Here is an 18,034-nt window from a genome sequence, read left to right as displayed (position 1 = left end):
CTTTGTACCCAGTCTGAACTTCCCCTCCTTTAGTTTCAAGCCATCACCCCTTGTCCTCTCAGCTGTGAGGTCTGTCCCCATCTTTCTTACAGGTCCTCTTAAGCACGGAGCGACCACAACCTTGCAGCTAATTTCCACACAGACAGAGTGAAGGTTGTCTCAGGTACAACAGTTGTGAGCCTTGGGCACTTTAACCCCAAGCCTTCCAGCCCATGGTCTGCTGGCTGAGGGGGAGCCCCCCCGAGCCTGGTTGTCGGGAGGTGAAGAGGCTTTCTCATCCGCAAAGGGTCATTTGCTGAGCACACTCTGCTCTTGCCGGGGGCTGCGGGCTGCAGACCAAAGCTCGGCCAAGCACCCCCCGCTTCAGACCCTGAATCCCGGACCGCTCTCCGCGCCCAGCCCCGGGACCCTCCGGGAAGGCGGCGACCGAGCCCCGCGGCTGCGGCCCTGGGAGGAGAGGGGCTGTGGGTGGCCGGGAGGTGCTTTGTCTGTGGGGGAGGCGCTGAGCCGAGCTGGGCTGAGCCGTGCCGAGCTGAGCCGGACCGGGGGGCGGGATCGGGGCGGCGGTGCCGGCTCCGCGCAGAGCAGGTTAAGAACCGGGTGGGAAGGGCCGGGACAGGAGTGAGAGGAGCCCAGCCGAGCTAAACCGGGCAGAGCTGAGCTAAGCCTTGCTGAGCCGAGCCGAGCCGAGCCGTGCCAGCATGGCTCAGCCGCGCTGCCGCTCCGTGCTCATCACCGGCTCCAGCCGGGGCATTGGGCTGGGGCTGGTGCGGGGGCTCGCAGCCTCCAGCCCCTCCCCGGATTTCGTCTTTGCGACCTGCCGATACCCCGAGAAAGCACAGGTAAGTGGGGCGGGGGTCCCCGGCAGGGGGATGCTGCCAGTCCGCGGCACCGCCGCTCCTCCTCCGTTCCCGGTGCGCCGGGACCCGCAGCCCCTGTGCCGGCTGGGCTGGGCTGGGCTGGGCTGCGGGACTCTCCCTGCCCGGAGATGCAGCCCAGAGATTGTCCCAGTGGTGCTGGCCCGGGGTGTGGGGAAGGAGAAGGCACTTTTGGAAGCGCAGAACAGGTCGAGCATCCCCGCCCCCGAGCGCTGGGGTCCCGGCAGCGAGTGCCCAGCCTGGGGTCGGGAGCTTGGGGCTGAGCTCCCGCACCGCGGCAGGTGACCGGATCGGATGGAGACGGTGCTGTGAAAGTCTCCGAGGTGGAACGAGCGCGGGATACTGCTCCTTGGGTACCCGAGAGGAGGAGGAGGAGGAGAGGCGAGCTGGCAGGGCTGCAGCATCCCGGAGCCACCCACCGGCCGCTTCTCCAGCCGCTGTTTCTCGCTGGATTTGCCGCCGGAGATGACTTTATCTCGACCTTCCCCAGCTCTGCACACACCTGGGGCCCTTCAGGGTCAGTTCATCCCCCAGCAGCCTTCCCCGCGGAACCCCTTAGAGTTTTCCTCGTTTCTCCTACATGGGGTGTGTGTGTGTCGTGGTGTGCCTGTTCCTGCAACAAGTGAGACAGCCCAAATGAATGATGAATTAAACCCTTCTCTTAGTGCCCTTCTTGGCTGGGTAGGGCCCAGAGTTCTCTGCCGCAAACAGAATCGTTTCAGTTCTGTGTTGCTGGTGAATTCACTTGCAGCCCTTTCCCCTTTCAGTCAGCATTCCTGGTGCTACAGCATAGCAGGAATGTGTTTGGACCCCTTCCCTGTCCCTAGACTGTTAATAAATGACTGTCAGGCAAATTAAAGGCACTCACAGAGCCCTGGGGAGGTAAACTGATAATGAGGATTGTCACTCTGCTGACTCGGTGGCCACCAGTGTCCTCTGTGGCATCCCGAGTCTGATCCTGCCCCTCCTCGGCAAGGTCGAATGCTGCCAGGGCAGCGCAGCCATGCAGGCAGGTATCACCTCCTCCTCTCCTAGGAAAGTTTCAGAGCTCCAGGGAGTCTGAGAGAAGAAGCTGAGCTCCCATCTCTGTGCCTCTCCTAAGCCTCTTGGTAGGAGAATTGATCCCCAGCCCCCTGGCTTCTGCATCTCCCCAGTTCCAAGCACGGCACAAGGCGGATTCCCAGGCATGTGCAGAGGTAAACAGAGCTTAATGTCTGCTCCCTCGTGGTGGATTTCACTCTTCACAGTGCAAGCTGTCATCACACCATGCTAGCAATAAACAAACCAGAGCAGCTTCCTTTACTGCTTAGCTGAAGGATGGTGCTGAGGCTGCTCCTTCAAGGCTGATAGCTCAGGGCTGGTCACACACCTGCACTCCCTTCTGCAGCACCGCTGTGCTGCTCTGCAGGTACTTCTGAGACAGAAGGAAAAGGTCTTCATGCTGTTTCTTGTTGTCCTAAACCATCTCTGGGGCACAAAGGCACCTTTAGGATATTCCTGAATGGAGCTGCTGAGAGACAGCACAGCGAGACAGCAATCTGGAGCACAGAGCGCCTTTCAAAGCCACTACCTGAGCTCCTGAGCAGGTATTCAGCACCATCCTGCTGGCTGTGAGCTCCTCTTACAAGACCTGGCCCATGTCCCAGATGTATTTCCTATCAGAGATTGCACAACTGTGAGGTGCAGCAGCTACAGGAAACCAGCAGTGACATCTGACCTGTGCTTAGATAGAGATCTCCCTGCTCACTTGTTTGTTCTGAAGCTGCTTTAGCTGCTGCTGAGGGAGGTTCTCTGTTTCACCCTCTGGCCCCCGTGCTCAGCAATGATTTCTCTTTATAATGGCCCTGGATCAGTTACATGGAGAAGTGAAATGATTCCCTCAATAGGAAGAGCTTCCTAGGAAACACGACCCAGACTGATCTTAACACAGCTTGGGAGGGGTTTTGCATTGCCAGGACCTAAAAACCTTGAGAAAGAGGAAAGGGAGGAAAAAACCAAACCCCACCAAACCCAAAAGAAAAGGCTGCTAAACCTGCAGAAGGTGGTGACACAGCCTTCAAAGAACACAGTGTGCCTGGGAAGAGTCTGGGTCCCTCCTTGCTTGCAGCAGGAGCAACCTGGAAAGGCTGCTGGCAGTTGTGGCTCGTGTAGGCAGGAAGCTGGCCAAGAGCCACATTCCAGTAACCCCAAGTGGTGATTCTGCAGGCCACATGGGGCACATCCTAAGCTTTCCTCTTTCTTTTTTTCACTTCTGAGGGGAACAAGGTTTGTCCTTGGTGGATCAGGGTGGGTTTTTGTTCTTTGTGAGGACCTCCAGGCCATGTGCTGTGCCTTGGCAGTACATCAATAGAAACCTCTGCGGCCAGCTGAAAGCATTTTTCTAACAGATGGGTTTGGAAACTCCACAAGGAAGGGAGATCTTTGCTAAAGGTATTGTAGCAGCCTCACTTCGTGGTGTCTGTCCCATCTGCAGTGCATGAGGCTGGCACAAAACCCTTCTGACCTTCTGAGGTGTGTTTCCACCATGCTCTTAGTCCTTCTAGCTGGCAGAGGACAAGCACAGACGCGCCTGAGCCCAGAAGCAGTGGGAGTCAGCACCCTCTACAACTATCCCAAAGCCTGGATCCACAGTTTGGCAGTGGGCACTGGGCTAAGGAAAGGCAAAGGGTCAGTTTGCTTTCTTTTCCAGAGAGAAAGCTTTGCCTTGACTGATTCTCCCCTCTCCCCTCCTCCCCTCTCCCCTCCTCCCCTCCTCCCCTCCTCCCCTCTCCCCTCTCTCCTCCTCCCTCTCCTCTCCCCCAAACCTTGAAGCCCCAAAGGTCAGGTTCCTGCACCTCAGTCATGGCTCGGTGCACATGGAACGAGCTTTGCCCAGCTAAGACCTGTTGGCTGACCATGCAGCCTGGGCTGTGAAGTTGAGTGACTGGTTCCTCCTCTGCACACCTGAGCTGTCAGTGCTGCATTTTCCTCTTGACAGTGACTCAAGTGACCCCATTCTGTTTCTTCCCAGCTTTGCTTTGTCTCAAGTGATGTTATGAACACAAATCCTGCTCAATAGGAGTGTGCTGCTCTCCTGGAGCAGAGGGGGAACCTGGAGAGCAGCTGCAGCAGCAGCTTTGGACAGCTCTCTTGAGTTCTGCTGGTTTGATAGAGCAGCAGGTTTTTTTCCTGTTGCAGAATGCAGGGAGAGGAGGGGGGGGAAATGAAAGAATGGGAAGAGCTTGAAGGAAAAGCCTTGAAACAAACTCCTTCCAGTTTTAGAGGCAGAGGGATGAAATCCCCATAGGATAGGATAGGATAGGATAGGATAGGATAGAATAGAATAGAATAGAATAGAATAGAATAGAATAGAATAGAATAGAATTAACCAGGTTGGAAGAGACCTTTGAGATCATCAAGTCCAACCTCTCACCCAGCACCATCTAATCAACTAAACCATGGCACCAAGCTCCCCATCCAGGCTCTTCTTAAACACCTCCAGGGATGGGGACTCCACCACCTCCCTGGGCAGCACATCCCAATGGCCAATCTCTCCTTCTAGGAAGAATTTCTTCCTAACATCCAGCCTAAACCTCCCCTGGCACAGCTTGAGACTGTGTCCTCTTGTTCTGGTGCTGGGTGCCTGGGAGAAGAGACCAACCCCCACCTGGCTACAACCTTCCTTCAGCAGCTACTGGCAAATCCAGCACCCCTCTTGGGGACAACAGCCAGCAGCGACTGCCCAGTAGCTCAGAGCTCTCTAGAGAGTCTCTGGGCAGTGTCTGCTGTTACCCAGAGCCCTGCATGCTCTGGAGCCCTCCAAAGAGTGGACAGAGGAGCCTCTAGGGACCTGAGTTTGGAAAGAGATGCTGGGGAAGAGTCTGCTTCCTCTGCTTCCTACCGAGCAGCACGTCTCTGTAAGCTCACCCTGGGATAATGCTGAACAGCTGCAGGCTTTTGCATGTGAGCCTGTGCTGGCAGGGGTTGTGATAACTCGAGTTCTTGTGCTGAATAGCTCCTAGGTGGCCTTCACAGAACATTTGCCTAACAAATGGGCTTCAGATCACACACGATAAGATGCAGCAGGCCCGCGGGCGAATCTAGATAACCGCTGCCCCTCCTTGAAAAGCACCGAGCGAGGCTCCTTCAGCCACACTGAGATTCTGATCTGCCTTTGCCTGGGCTGCTCCAGCACGGGAGAAGGGGAAAGCAGCTGCAAATCTCTTGCAAAATAATCCTGACGCCTCGACTTTGCACTCCCAGGTGCACAAAACCACTGCACAGCTATTGGTAGGCAGCCTGTGAACCAATCTGCAGTTCTCCCCCCACCTCTGACTTCTCTTTCTTCCTCCTTCTACCCCCATCCAGCTTCCCCACAAAGGGAAAAGCATCTCTGAAGTCTAAGGTGTAGCTCATGATGGTGTAACCTGTGGAGGGACTTTTGAGAGTGTCAGGGAGGGATAGGACTGGGGGGGATGGAGCAAAAGTAGAAGTGGGGAGATGCAGATTGGGTGTGAGGAAGAAGTTGTTCCCCAGGAGGGTGGTGAGAGCCTGGCACAGGCTGCCCAGGGAGGTGGTGGAAGCCTCCTGCCTGGAGGTGTTTGCAGCCAGGCTGGAGGTGGCTGTGAGCAACCTGCTGTGGTGTGAGGTGTCCCTGCCCATGGCAGGGGGTTGGGACTGGCTGAGCCTTGAGGTCCCTTCCAATCCTGACCATTCTATGATTTTTATCCCCTCCCAGCCCTCTCTCTGACTCACTGAGGCAGGGAAGGAAGGGATGGCTGTCTGGGGAAGCAAAGTAGCTGCAGGGATCCCCCAAAGCCACGGTGTACATCTGGTGGCAGTGCTTCCTGCTGGGCTGTGCTGAGAGCTGGCTGTGGGACCTCGGGACAGGAGCATCTCTTGTTCCTCCTGCTCTCCCTGCAAGCCCAAGTGTGTTCCCAGGTGAACAAGAAAGTGTTCAGTTCCTCACTGCTCAAGACTCCTCTGCTGGGCTCTGGAAAGCTTCCAGGGCTTAATGTGCTGCTTTCCTTCCTCTGAAGTAGGAGATAGTGTTACTAACAGAGCCCTGTCTGTTCCCTTGTCAGACACAGAGCTCTCACTGAAGTGCTTCTGCACACTGTCTCTGTCAGGGGGTTTTGTTGTTGTTTTCTCTTTGCCACATATTTTAGCCATGTGCTCTGCGCTGGGGAAGAGCAGCTGAGCATCCTCTGGAGCAGAGCTCTAGCAGAGACAGATCAGGCAGAGGGGCACTCTTGCAGCCTTTCTAATGTGGGCTTGTTGCAGTGCTGAGGTTTTCTTTCTGGGGTGTTTTGCACTCCTGTAGGAAGCCCTGGCTCCCCTGGAGTCGGGGAGGGAGGTGGATTTGGGGCAGCCTCAGCAGCCCGGTGTGATCTGTTACACAATCAGAGAGTAAGTTGGCAGTACACTGTGATACTGTGAGGCAGATATGATCCATCTTTGGCTTTGAGTGCAGAGAGGAGGATGTGAAAGGATACCCAAAGGATGCTCTTTGCCCTGACCAAGTGGCCCACAGGCTGTCTTAGCCTGGCTTGATTGCTTCCAACTGGCCCAAGCGTGGCCAGGCCCTTTCCAAGAGCTGGAACCCAAGTGAAGAATGCTCTCAGGAAGGAGGCAAAGTAAATCTTCCTCCACGACAGAGAGACAACATTCCTGCTGGAAACCATACCCAGTGCTCTGCTGAGTCTGTGTCTGGAGCCTCGGGTGCCAGAGGATCCGGCTTAAATTGGAGGAGGTTGGCTCTTTGTTAGCAGCAATTAAAACCAGCCAGCAGGAAACAACAGATGCTAATCACACCTTCAATTGCTCCTGGAACGCCCTGAGCTGCTTCTCAGGGGCAGCTGCTCAGGTGCAGAGCACTTTGCTAAGCACAGTATGAGGGAGCTGTGCCGTGGGGGTTGTTTGGTTGTTTTGGGGGGGGTGGGTTTGGTTTTGGGGGGGGGGGTTGTTTTTGTTTGTCTTGTTTGTTTTGCATTTGCCTCTCGGCACACTAACTGAGAACGCCTCAGCCCGGGACCCGGTGGCTGTACTCGCTGCCTGTAAGTGAAGCTGTGTAAACTGACATTCAAACACAAGCTGCTTTCCAAACAGCAGTGCCAGGGAGCTCCCTTACCTCTGCATTGCCATTCTGGGCTGCTGCTGGCTCTGTCAGGCTGTGCCCTGAGCTCTTTTCTTCCTCTCTATCCTGGGAGCAGGGCCCCAGGACCAGCACAGTGGTATATAAAAAAGGGGAGCTGCAAAACACCCCAAACCCCAACCCTTGCAGACAGCTTTGTTGCCTTTTGATTTTCTTGGTTTGGGCCAGGGAAGGTTTTGGGTTGCTTAGTTTGTTTTTAATGGAGGGGGTGGGGGACAGAACAAGGCATTTGAGAGATGACCACAGTGAGGCTGAGGAAAGCTCATCCCTGCAGTCAGGAGTCAATAGCCAGTGCCTGCTTGCATTGCAGAGGCACTTGCAGAGTTCTCTGGGCACAGGCAGCTTTTGAGCTCTTGATCCAAACTGTTTGGGGTGGGAGAAGAGGGGCAGCAGGACTAAGGTGAATGGGGGAAAAAAACCCTAGAAGTGGGGAGATTGAGATTGGATGTTAGGCAGAAGCTCTTCCCCATGAGGGTGGTGAGAGCCTGGCACAGGTGGAAGCCACCTTGGAGGTGGCTGTGAGCAACCTGCTGTGGTGTGAGGTGTCCCTGCCCATGGCAGGGGGCTTGGAACTGGCTGAGCCTTGAGCTCCCTTCCAACCCTCCCAATTCTCTGATTCCAAGCAGCACCCATGGCTGTATCTGCTTGTGCTGCCATGAACTTCTCCCCCTCCTCTTCACATGCTCCTTCCAGTCACAGCAGTGGGTGGGGGGAGGATAAAGTTTGTTTTCTGCCATTTTGGGGTTTCCTAAGTGGATGTTTCAGCTTCTGTTTCTATCAGGTGGAGTAAGGCTGTGGAGGACCAAAGCTAAGTCAGCTTCGTGCCTGGAAGCTGCTTCTGAGAAAGTCAAAGCCCCGCAGCGGGAGCCGCTGGTTAACGGAGTAATTAACCACAGGGAAACCCCACCGGCTTCCAAAGCTGCTTTGCATGCAGCCCTTCTCATCCCAGGCTGTTTGTGTCCTGGAGACTGCTTAATGCTACAGGGTTTGGAGGTTCTTAATTGAACATACTGCTGGCTCACTTCAGAAGCCTCTCGGCTGCTGTTGCTGCGCACAAGCCTCCCTGGCCCCTTCGCAGAAGCTAATGGCTTGGTTCTGTCTGAGGCTAGAAGCAATCTGACTAAATAAATAAACAATCCTGGAGCAGCCAAGAGCCCTTCTGGAATTCATTACCACCTAAGGGAGTCTGTCAAACTGAACTCCAGGGGACTGTCCAAAGCCACTTAATTATTGCAGGCCTTGACACGGCAGAGCTATTTCATGCCTGGCTGTCAATAAACAAGATTGTGTGTTCTGGGCTGTTAGGCTGCTCCAAACCAGCCCATTAAGCCCTGGCCAAGGGAAGGAATGCCTTTGGTGTTTTGCTTCTGCCTTCCCACTCCCCTTAACAGCCTTGACTGCAGTTGTAGATTGGCCTCAGCAGGAGAACAGATTTCCTAAACAAGGCTGGAGAGAGAGTCCTGCAGAGCATGAGGTGAGGTAAAAGATGTGATGCATTATGGCTTGACAGAGGACATGGAGTCCCTGAGTGTTGTCTCCAAGTGGCAGAGAAGAGCTCTTTCAAAACTTGCCCTCCCAACCCCTATTCCCAAAGGGCTCCTAAAGAAATGGATCTGCTGGAGCTGGAATGCTTGGCCAGGGCTGCCCAAGGCTCCTAAGCATAGCTGAGCTGGGTGTATGTAATCCATCTGCTTCCTTTGGCCACGCTCCCCACTTCCCTGCATGGCACAGGAGCCCAAACATCCCAGCTGGGCTTTGGACAGACTCTGTGCAGCAGCCACAGCACTCTTCCCTCCCCAGTCACTCCTCTGCTGAGGGGTGGTGGACAGATGACTGAATTCCAGCTGTCTAGCAGGGAGAGGCTTGCTCTCCTGGACAGATGTGAGAGATTTCATGTCTGCTTCACCTTCAGTTACAAGAAGCTAAGCAGAGTGCTGGGAAGCAGGATTTCCATGGGAAAATTGCTGGAATACTTCTTTCTGCCAGCAGGAATTCCAAGTGGCTTTTCTTAAGCCTTCCTGCTGCCCTGGTCTGATGCCTGGCACTAGCTGAGCTTCAGGGGAATTAGGATTGTGTTACAGAAACTGGGAATTACTGGCTTGGAATGCAGGCTGAGCACCAGGTCTGCTGGGGAGCTGGCAGCAGCAGCCCCAGGTCTTTGGTTACACCACAAACAGCCCCTGGCTTGCACAGACTGGGGAACAACTGAGTGCTGGTCTCTTGGCTAAGCAGGGGAAGAGTCCAGTTTCTTGGAGCAGCTGATCTTGCTCTCAGGAAGGCAGCTCAGCAGCTTGGAAACCGAGCTTGGTATCTCTGCCTTCAGCCCAGTTGGGGAAAGAAATGGCAGCTCCAGCTCTGGAGGTGCAGACCTCAAAGTGTTTGATGCAACAGCCACGGAGACAGACATAAAAGAAAGCTAACCCAAGCAATTTCTCCCTCCTAGGAACTCCAGCAGCTGAGCAAGCAATACAGCAACATCAAACTCCTCCAACTGGGTGAGTAAATTCTGTTTAAGTCACAGGAGTGCTTCTTCAGCAACTGATCTGTGTGGGCAGTAGCTGTCCATCACCTCCAGCAGCTGAAAAAGAAGACCACCCTCATCTGCAGCCAGCACTGGGGAAACATCATCTGGGTGAAGTCTTCAGGGCTTTGCCATCTCTGTGTGCTGCCTAAAGGTCCCCACTCAGACTGCTGCTGCCTTTAGCTTTGCCTTGGCATGTGTTGTACAGTGGCAGGTGGCTTCTGAGCCACCCAGCTCACTGGTCACCAGGGCTCTTCTCTTGGCTCCCCTGTGCAGATGTGGTCTGTGAGAACAGCATCAAGAAAGTGGTCAAGGAAGTAGAAGAAATTTTGGGAGACAAAGGTCTGAACTGCCTGATTAACAATGCTGGCATCAACGTGCTGGCTTCCTTGGAGGAGGTGACGGCAGAGACCATGCTCACCATCTATGAAACCAACACAGTTGCCCAGCTGATGGTCACCAAGGTAAGCCCTGGGAGGAATGTGCTTGATCTGTGGTCCTGCAAGAGGCTTTTCCACCCATGAGCTGGATGTGTAACCCCAAGCATTTGTCACCTTAGAATCAGAGAATTGTCAGGGCTGGAAGGGACCTCAAAGCCCAGCCAGTTCCAAGCCCCCTGCCATGGGCAGGGACACCTCACACCAGAGCAGGTTGCTCACAGCCACCTCCAGCCTGGCCTTGAAAACCTCCAGGGATGAGGCTTCCATGACCTCCTTGGGCAACCTGTGCCAGGCTTTCACCACCCTCACATGGAAGAACTTCTTCCTGGAACTGCACAGGTCTGACACCAAACTGCATCCTTGGAGGCAGCAGCAAGAGAGCCTTTGTCTTGCTCTTTAAACCTTTCTGATAATCAGGTCACTGCAGTGGGCAGGCTGGGCTGGGAGGTGGGCAGAAGAGACTGAAGGTCACTGCTGCTTACAGCAGGTTTCCTACGGTCAGCTTGCCTGGGGAGCCATCAGCACTCTGTGCTGTTGTGCTGCAGCTCTTCTCAGAGCAGAACTCGAGACCCTGGCTTGTCTTGGACAGGCCAAGAGCAAGCTGACCCAATTGAACTCTTGTTTTCACAGGCATTTCTCCCCCTCCTGAGGAAGGCAGCCCAGCTGAGCACAGGAATGGGCTGCCACCGAGCTGCTATTATCAACATGTCCTCCCTCGCTGCCTCCATGCAGCTGGTCCAGGCAAATGAGATGTTCCTCAAGGTCTATCCCTACAGGATAGCAAAGGTGTGTAGGCTTCCCTGGGCTGTGCTCACTGGGTGAGGGCAGGCTTGTGACTTAAAGACCACCCTGAGCTGAAGAGAGCGATGAGGTGTGTGCAGCAGCCCCTTGGACAGGCTGACACAGGAACAGTTCTTCACGTGGGTGGAAATGGGACCTGTGGAAGGCACACATCAGGAGCAGGCACACCAGCTCCTTGAGAACAGGCTCACACATGCTCCACCACTGCCCTGCTACAGCTCCATTTCAGGGGGGGCTTGGCATTCAGGGAAGAATTGATGCCACCGAGTGTGTGCCCTGATCACTGTGCTCCGCTCCAGCCCAAGCAGGGCAGCAGGCATGAAGCCCAGCTCAGTGTGCTGGCCTGCCCATGGCAGTGCTGGCTGGGGAGAGCTGGACTTCTGGGCTTTGTCACATCCAGAGCCTGGCTTTGGAGGAAGTCAGGATTAGACATCCAGCTCCTCCTACACCACCTACTCAGGAGCTGTTCAGCTGCTTGTTTTCCCTGCTCAGGAGGGAAAAACCTGAGTGTTTGTGTAGTGATTACTGCAGAAAAACAGAGTCCTTCTGTCAATATTATTTTCCCCACAGCTCCTTAGGACCTCCAAATGCTGCCTTGTCTCCCACCACCACTTAGTTTCATCTTTGGGTAGTAAACTTGTGGTGACAGAACTCTCACAAAGCTGAACAGACCCCTCTGAGAGCCAAGCCCTCACTGAGTCTGGCTCAGTTATTGTGACCCCATCCCTGCCCCTTGCTCTGCCAGGAGGCAGTGTGGTGGAGGGGAGATGCCCCTCAGCTTGGCTCCTGGCCCTGCTGCAGGTTTGTGAGAGCAGCACACACTAATAGGTGGTTTCCACTCTCCCAGACTGCCCTGAACATGATCACCAGGTGTCTTGCTGCAGACTTGAAATCAGATGGGATTCTCTGCATTTCTTTGCATCCAGGCTGGCTTCAGACAGATATGGGGGGGAACATGGTAAGTGACAGCTCTGAACAGGTGGAACTGTGTCTCCCTTGTTGTCCCAGCCCCTGAGCAAGACCCCACTGTGCAGTCCACACTCCCCTGTGCTGCAGAGGTACAGCCCCCTTGGCTCTGCTGACTCCTTGAACGCTTTTGATCCTCTTCTGGAAGGATATTCCCAGTAATGATCTAATCCTGATTTTCCTCTAGGCTCCCATGCAGGTACAGGAGGCCATCCCAGGTATCCTCTCTGTTCTGGACCGTCTTGGTGAGAAAGAAAATGGTTCCTTCCTGGACTGGCAAGGGGAAACTCTCCCGTGGTAGAGCAGCAAAGCAGTCACTGTGTAACTTGTGCCACTGATGTCTGTGTCTCTAGGGTTCCCTTACTCACTAGCTGAAACAGCCAGTCTGGGAGGCAGCCCCTCTCTGGCTGCCCCTGGGAGGTGAGGTGGCTGCCTCTGTCACTTGGTATTGCTACTGCTCTGCTCTAATGCTTCCTGCAAACACTACTGTGCTCTTAGTGATGGGTATCTCCTGGAGCCACCTAAGATAGATTTCAACCCGGGGGCTGGTTCCTCTCCACTTCCAAAACCAAAGCAAACCTCTTGCTCTTTGCAGAACTAAATGACCTGACCTCAGAGTAAGGCAAATGTAAGCTGTCAGACCCCAGGGTCTTCAGTCTGCTGGAGACAAGTCTCTGGACAGTGTCCTTCAGTCCTAACTGAAGCATGGCTTGAACCTGCCCAGCTCTGAACTCCATGAATTTGGTACTTCTGTCAATTCCTCAGCAAACTCTGCCTGTCCCCAGGCTGTCAGCACACACCAGGCACTTGCTGTGTTCCCAGTGGGTGACTAACATCCTGATATGGGGGTGGGAATGTTGTTTTGTACATAAACAAGTGTCTTCAATAAAGTCTGGTTCCAACAAAGATGCTGTTTGCTGACCTGCCTCAGTTAATTCCTCTCCAAGCTTCTCTCCCCTGACCAGAGAAATGTGCTGAGGAAGAAGCCAAGCAGTGCTCCCTCCTCCAGGCTAGATGGGTTGAACCCAGTGGGGTGCACCTGAAGCTGAGGCAGACCCTTGCTCTGGTCTGAAATCCTACAAGCAGCTGGTGGAAAGATCTGTGTGTTCTGGCTGAGGTAGGGATAAAAGCAAAAGGTTCTTTGAAGTCTGGGACTGGCTTCAGCCCCGCTCTCTCCTGCCAGCTGATCAGGCACTTTCATGCCGTGCCAGGATGGCGAGTTCCTGCACCAAGAGAAGACAAACAACAGCCAGGTAAGTGGGAGAGACAGGTGTGGCTGTTCCTGGACAGCAGCCACTGTCAGACCTGCCCTTGGATAGGGCTGAGGGTGTGGAAGGGAGAGGTGTCTAGCTGCCTTCCGTGACCCCCACGGCGGCAGGGATGTGAAATCTCACTCTCACGACTGCTTGTGGCACCAGGCTGCTGCTCTCAGACCTATTTATAGGGCTGTGCTCCCTGTGAGTAAGCAGGGGAAGAGAGTGCTGTGCTCTCCTCTCAGCTGGGAACCAGACTCTCCACCTCCCTGTGGCTGCAGGGTCAGTGCAAACCTGATGGGCAAGGGGCAAACAGTTTGAAACAGTTTATTTAGCATGAATCTGAAAAGGCTTCATGGATTCAGAAGGGTAGGGGCTGGGAGGGACCTCTGAGGATCACCAAGCCCAAGCCCCCCTGCCAGAGCAGGACCTCCTAAAGCAGGTAACACGAGAACACATCCAGGTAGGCAATGAAAGTCTCCAGAGATGGAGACTCCACCACCTCTCTGAACAGCCTGCTCCAGTGCTCTGCCATCCTCAAAGCAGAAGTTCCTCCTCACATTTAGATGGAACTTTCTATGTTCATGTTTGTGCCTGTTACCCCTTGGCCTGTCGCTGGGCACCGCTGAGAAGAGTCTGTCCCCATCTTCCTGACACCCACCCCTTAGATGTTGCCTTAAAAAGCCTTCTGCAGCCTGCTGTGTGGAGTGCCAGAGGGAACAGCTCCTGCTCCGTGGTTCGGATGGCAGTGAGCAGGAGAGGAGACAGCTAAGGGAATGGAGCTGCCTGCCCACAAAAGCCTTGCAAGCTTTCCTCCCCTGGATGCTGCAACACAACACGAGGTCGCTGCATGAAGTAACCACCCAGGAGCCCTGCTCCCGCCTCACCCTGTTGTGCTACCGGGCCGAGGAGGGCAGCCCAGCCAAGCCCTGCCAGGGTTGGACCAGTCTGTGGCACTGCCACGCTCCAGCACCTTCCTCATCCTCCTCCCGTCGCAGGCTGCCAAAGGGCAGGTGAAGGGAACCCTCCCCTGGCTCAGCCCCGCAGGGCAGGGGAAAGCCGGACCCGGCTGATCTCCCTGACCCGGGGCAGCAGCGGACAGCTGCCGAAAGAAGCAAACCGGTGCCCGGCTGCAGGGTGCGAGCGCCCCAGCGCCACGCCGGCTCCTGCCTGCACCGGCGGGAGGACGCCACTGGAGGGCGCCACTGCAGAGCGCTGCACGCCGCCGTCCCGACGTCGCTATGACGTCACCACGTGACGTCGGCGGAAGCCGGGGGCGGGGGGATGGTGAGTGATGGCGGCCGCGGGCTGGAGGGGCTGTGAGGGGAGTTTGGTAGCTCTGTGCCTTGCGAGCGGGGCGGTGGCGGAGGTGGCTGCCCGGGCTGCGGAGAGAGAGAGGCTGCCCAGCTGCCCCGCGCAGGGCTGCGGCCCGGCCTGTCCCGCGTCGCGTTAAACCCTTGGCTAGGCCGCGCGGCTCTTCCCCACAGGCTGAGCGCGGCCGGAGCCTTCTTTGCCCTGGAGCAAGGGCTTGGCGCCGAGCTGGGCAGAGCTGTGCCCGTGAGCTTGCCCTTATTTTCGAACCTAGGGCAGCTGAAGCTTTATTAATAGCTGCTGGGAATCGGCTGCGCCAGGGCTTGGGGGCCAGCCCCCCCCCCCCCGCAGCAGCCTGCTGGTGAAACAAGGAGCTGATCCTCTGGGCTAAAGAGAGAGGTTCTTCTAAACAACACCTTTGCTTCGCTGAATAAATGTTCTTATTTTAACAGTCCTTGCTGGCTCTGGCAGTGAGCAAAGTGAAACAGCATGTTAATAACACGAGTGACTTCCCACTTGCTGAGGGCTTCACGGTTCACAGGTAAACAGCTGCTGTGTGTCCTGGGGTTCTCTCTGTTTCCTTTCCTGGGGCTCTCAGTCCACCAGTAATTTCCCTGCCAGCAAGCAGCACAGGAATGGTGAGGCAGTTGTTGATGTGGTGGTTATTGAATGTTGTTGTGTCTCTAGTTCACTGTTGTGTAGCTCTGGTTTGACCTCTTTTGAGCTTAGGAGGAGATTTCCTTAGCAGCAGAGAGGCTGACTGCAGTCAGAGTTCCTAACCAGTGCACAGGTTACACAGTCAAGTGTTGCATGGTGTGCTGTTAGCTGATGGGGTAACAGCAGCATTGCTGAAGTCAAGTTAAGAAAGACTTCCATGCTTGTGGTGATAGGATGAGGGGGAATGGATTGAAGCTTGAGGAGGGCAGATTTAGGCTGGAGATTAAGAAGAAGCTCTTTCCAGTGAGGGTGGGGGGACACTGGAACAGGCTGCCCAGGGAGGCTGTGGATGTGCCCTCCCTGGAGGTGTCCAAGGCCAGGCTGGATGAGGCTTTGAGCAACCTTTAGTAGCGTAAGGCAGGAGGGTTGTGACTGGATGATCTTTAAGGTCCCTTCCAACCCAACCCATTCCCTGACTCTCTCAGTGGAATCCTTGTAAGCAGTTTCCTGGCTTGGATCATTCTGGCCACAGCTGCCTGGTGGTGTGAGAGCTGAGCAGAGCTGTTCTGAGGGTGCTGTTTGCCAGTTCTCCCTCTCCAGTGCGATTCTCTTCCTCCCGAAGGCCGCCTCCTGCCCCGCTCCGTCTCGTCCTTTCCTTGCCACCGCTCTGTGACTGCACACTACAGCACTCAGCCCCCCAACACGAATGGAGCCCAGCCTCAGCAGTGGCACGCTCTGGACCCTGACCTGGAAGAGATGCTGGTGCCCAGGAAGCTCTCCATCAGCCCCTTGGAAAGCTGGCTGACGGTCAGGTACTTCCTTCCGAAGGGAGAAGTCCTCGATGCTCCGGAGCAAGTGGGTGAGGAACCTCTCCAGGGCTACAGCTGCCCCCCACCTGCTGAGGGAGATGAGGTGGGGGAAGGAGAAGGAGCAGTTGGCAGCCAGGTGCAGTGCAAGAACGTCCTGGAGATCCGCAGGAGGAAGATGAATCGGCACAAGTACAAGAAGCTGCTGAAGAGGAGGAAGTTCGTGCGGAGGAGGATAAAGGAAGGGCGCAAGAAGAAACGCCAGGTGAGCAGGGGGAACCCCCTGGCACAGTGTGCCTGCTCCTCTGCCTGGGGCCAGGTGAGCAGGGGGAACCCCCTGGCACAGTGTGCCTGCTCCTGTGCCTGGGGCCAGGTGAGCAGGGGGAGCCCCCTGGCACAGTGTGCCTGCTCCTCTGCCTGGGGCCAGGTGAGCAGGGGGAACCCCCTGGCACAGTGTGCCTGCTCCTCTGCCTGGGGCCAGGTGAGCAGGGGGAACCCCCTGGCACAGTGTGCCTGCTCCTCTGCCTGGGGCCAGGTGAGCAGGGGGAACCCCCTGGCACAGTGTGCCTGCTCCTGTGCCTGGGGCCAGGTGAGCAGGGGGAACCCCCTGGCACAGTGTGCCTGCTCCTCTGCCTGGGGCCAGGTGAGCAGGGGGAACCCCCTGGCACAGTGTGCCTGCTCCTGTGCCTGGGGCCAGGTGAGCAGGGGGAACCCCCTGGCACAGTGTGCCTGCTCCTCTGCCTGGGGCCAGGTGAGCAGGGGGAACCCCCTGGCACAGTGTGCCTGCTCCTCTGCCTGGGGCCAGGTGAGCAGGGGGAACCCCCTGGCACAGTGTGCCTGCTCCTGTGCCTGGGGCCAGGTGAGCAGGGGGAACCCCCTGGCACAGTGTGCCTGCTCCTCTGCCTGGGGCCAGGTGAGCAGGGGGAGCCCCCTGGCACAGTGTGCCTGCTCCTGTGCCTGGGGCCAGGTGAGCCTTTCACCTTGCCTGCATGCAGGGTTGGGTTCACTTTGATGCCATTTCCTCAGATTTCTGAGGCAGCAGTGTTGAACTCTTGGGAGATGAGGAGGAGATCCTCTTCCTTTGCTCAGTTTTCCTCACGCAGGGCTCGGGAAACGACGCGCGGGGTCCAGCGTGGGCTGCCGGGGCTGAGGTGCTGCCTGGGGGCATGCAAAGAGCTTGCTGCCCAGAGGAGCTTCCTGAGCTCTGGTTCCTGGGGGTGAGCAAGCAGGTGGCAAGAGGCAGAGCGGGGGGGTGTGTCTGGCTAGGTCAGTGTCTGCCCTGCAAAGCTCCCTGGGGAAGCCGAAGCGCGGTTGAGCTCTGCGGTGAGACAAACTCCTCTGACAGTTAGAGCGAGCTGCCTGATGGAAAGCTCTTCAGCAGATGTCCCCTTAAGCAGTGGCTGAGTACTTGAGTGTTGCTCCTGAGCTGTGTCACTGCTTTTGTTTCTCTTTCTCTGCTCCAGATCAAATTTGAGAAGGACTTGGAGCGCATCTGGAGAAGAGCTGGCTTGAAAGGCCCCCCCTCAGGATGGCAGACACCCAAGATCTTCCTCAAGAGTTCCAAGAGATAAAGCAAACAACCAACAACCAACCCCTTGTAATGAGTTGTAATTAAAACACACTATTTAAGTACCTGCCTGCCACTTAGCCTTTCTCTGAGGGCCAGGAGATGAGTAGGAGGCAGCTTGTGAAGGCACGGTGAGTGGTTATGGGAGGACCAGCCTGACAGCAGGATGGTTTCCCTCCTCCCCCCCCACCCCACCCCAAAAGAGTGGTGTGAGCTCTTGTGCAGTGACTTGCCACTCCTGTGGTCACTCCTGTGCTGCTGTCCCCAGCTGTGTCTCTGAGCAGAGGGGTCTCAGACTGCAGCTGGATTCCTGCAGCTGCTCTTTCAGTGCAGACTGAGCTTATTGCACTGGTTAGGCCACACCTGGAGTCCTGTGGCCAGTTCTGGGCCCCTCAGGGCAAGAAGGACATTGAGAGACTTGGAGGTGTCCAGAGAAGGGCAACAAAGCTGGGGAAGGGTCTGGAGCACAGCCCTGGGAGGAGAGGTTGAGGGAGCTGGGGTTGCTTAGCCTGCAGAAGAGGAGGCTCAGGGGAGACCTCATTGCTCTCTGCAACTCCCTGAAGGGAGGCTGTAGCCAGGTGGGGGTTGGTCTCTTCTCCCAGGCACCCAGCACCAGAACAAGAGGACACAGTCTCAAGCTGTGCCAGGGGAGGTTTAGGCTGGAGGTGAGGAGAAAGTTCTTCCCAGCAAGAGAGATTGGC

The 18,034-nt window shown here is 56.0% G+C and overlaps 2 protein-coding genes across 2 annotated transcripts; both read left to right on the top strand.

Moving 5' to 3' along the window:
- The first annotated feature begins 581 nt into the window (after positions 1 to 581).
- On the top strand, positions 582 to 12,684 carry LOC104305947 (C-factor). Its single transcript, XM_054175812.1, has 6 exons — positions 582 to 842; positions 9,455 to 9,506; positions 9,809 to 9,996; positions 10,603 to 10,758; positions 11,621 to 11,731; positions 11,927 to 12,684. Exons 1-6 carry the CDS (start codon positions 702 to 704, stop codon positions 12,038 to 12,040), a joined length of 762 nt encoding a protein of 253 aa, XP_054031787.1. The 5' UTR covers positions 582 to 701; the 3' UTR covers positions 12,041 to 12,684.
- Positions 12,685 to 14,676: 1,992 nt separating this feature from the next.
- Positions 14,677 to 17,413, top strand: AURKAIP1 (aurora kinase A interacting protein 1). The gene is made up of 3 exons (XM_009906793.2): positions 14,677 to 14,844; positions 15,583 to 16,031; positions 17,230 to 17,413. The coding sequence occupies exons 1-3, from the start codon at positions 14,793 to 14,795 to the stop codon at positions 17,335 to 17,337; spliced, it is 609 nt and encodes a 202-aa protein (XP_009905095.1). The 5' UTR covers positions 14,677 to 14,792; the 3' UTR covers positions 17,338 to 17,413.
- The last annotated feature ends 621 nt before the right edge of the window (positions 17,414 to 18,034 follow it).

The sequence above is a fragment of the Dryobates pubescens genome, chromosome 33 (assembly GCF_014839835.1).
Source record: "Dryobates pubescens isolate bDryPub1 chromosome 33, bDryPub1.pri, whole genome shotgun sequence".
NCBI classification, from domain to species: Eukaryota; Metazoa; Chordata; class Aves; order Piciformes; family Picidae; genus Dryobates; species Dryobates pubescens.
This window is presented reverse-complemented; position numbering and strand designations above follow the sequence as displayed.

What these genes read in the sequence shown, in the direction of transcription:
- LOC104305947 (XM_054175812.1), top strand. Translation starts at nt 702, where the DNA reads ATGGCTCAGCCGCGCTGCCGCTCCGTGCTCATCACCGGCTCCAGCCGG. An exon ending in CCCAGCTGATGGTCACCAAG is followed by an intron (nt 9,997 to 10,602) that starts GTAAGCCCTGGG and finishes TTGTTTTCACAG; the next exon opens with GCATTTCTCCCCCTCCTGAG. An exon ending in CAGATATGGGGGGGAACATG is followed by an intron (nt 11,732 to 11,926) that starts GTAAGTGACAGC and finishes ATTTTCCTCTAG; the next exon opens with GCTCCCATGCAGGTACAGGA.
- AURKAIP1 (XM_009906793.2), top strand. Translation starts at nt 14,793, where the DNA reads ATGTTAATAACACGAGTGACTTCCCACTTGCTGAGGGCTTCACGGTTC. An exon ending in GAGGGCTTCACGGTTCACAG is followed by an intron (nt 14,845 to 15,582) that starts GTAAACAGCTGC and finishes TTCCTCCCGAAG; the next exon opens with GCCGCCTCCTGCCCCGCTCC. An exon ending in GGCGCAAGAAGAAACGCCAG is followed by an intron (nt 16,032 to 17,229) that starts GTGAGCAGGGGG and finishes TCTCTGCTCCAG; the next exon opens with ATCAAATTTGAGAAGGACTT.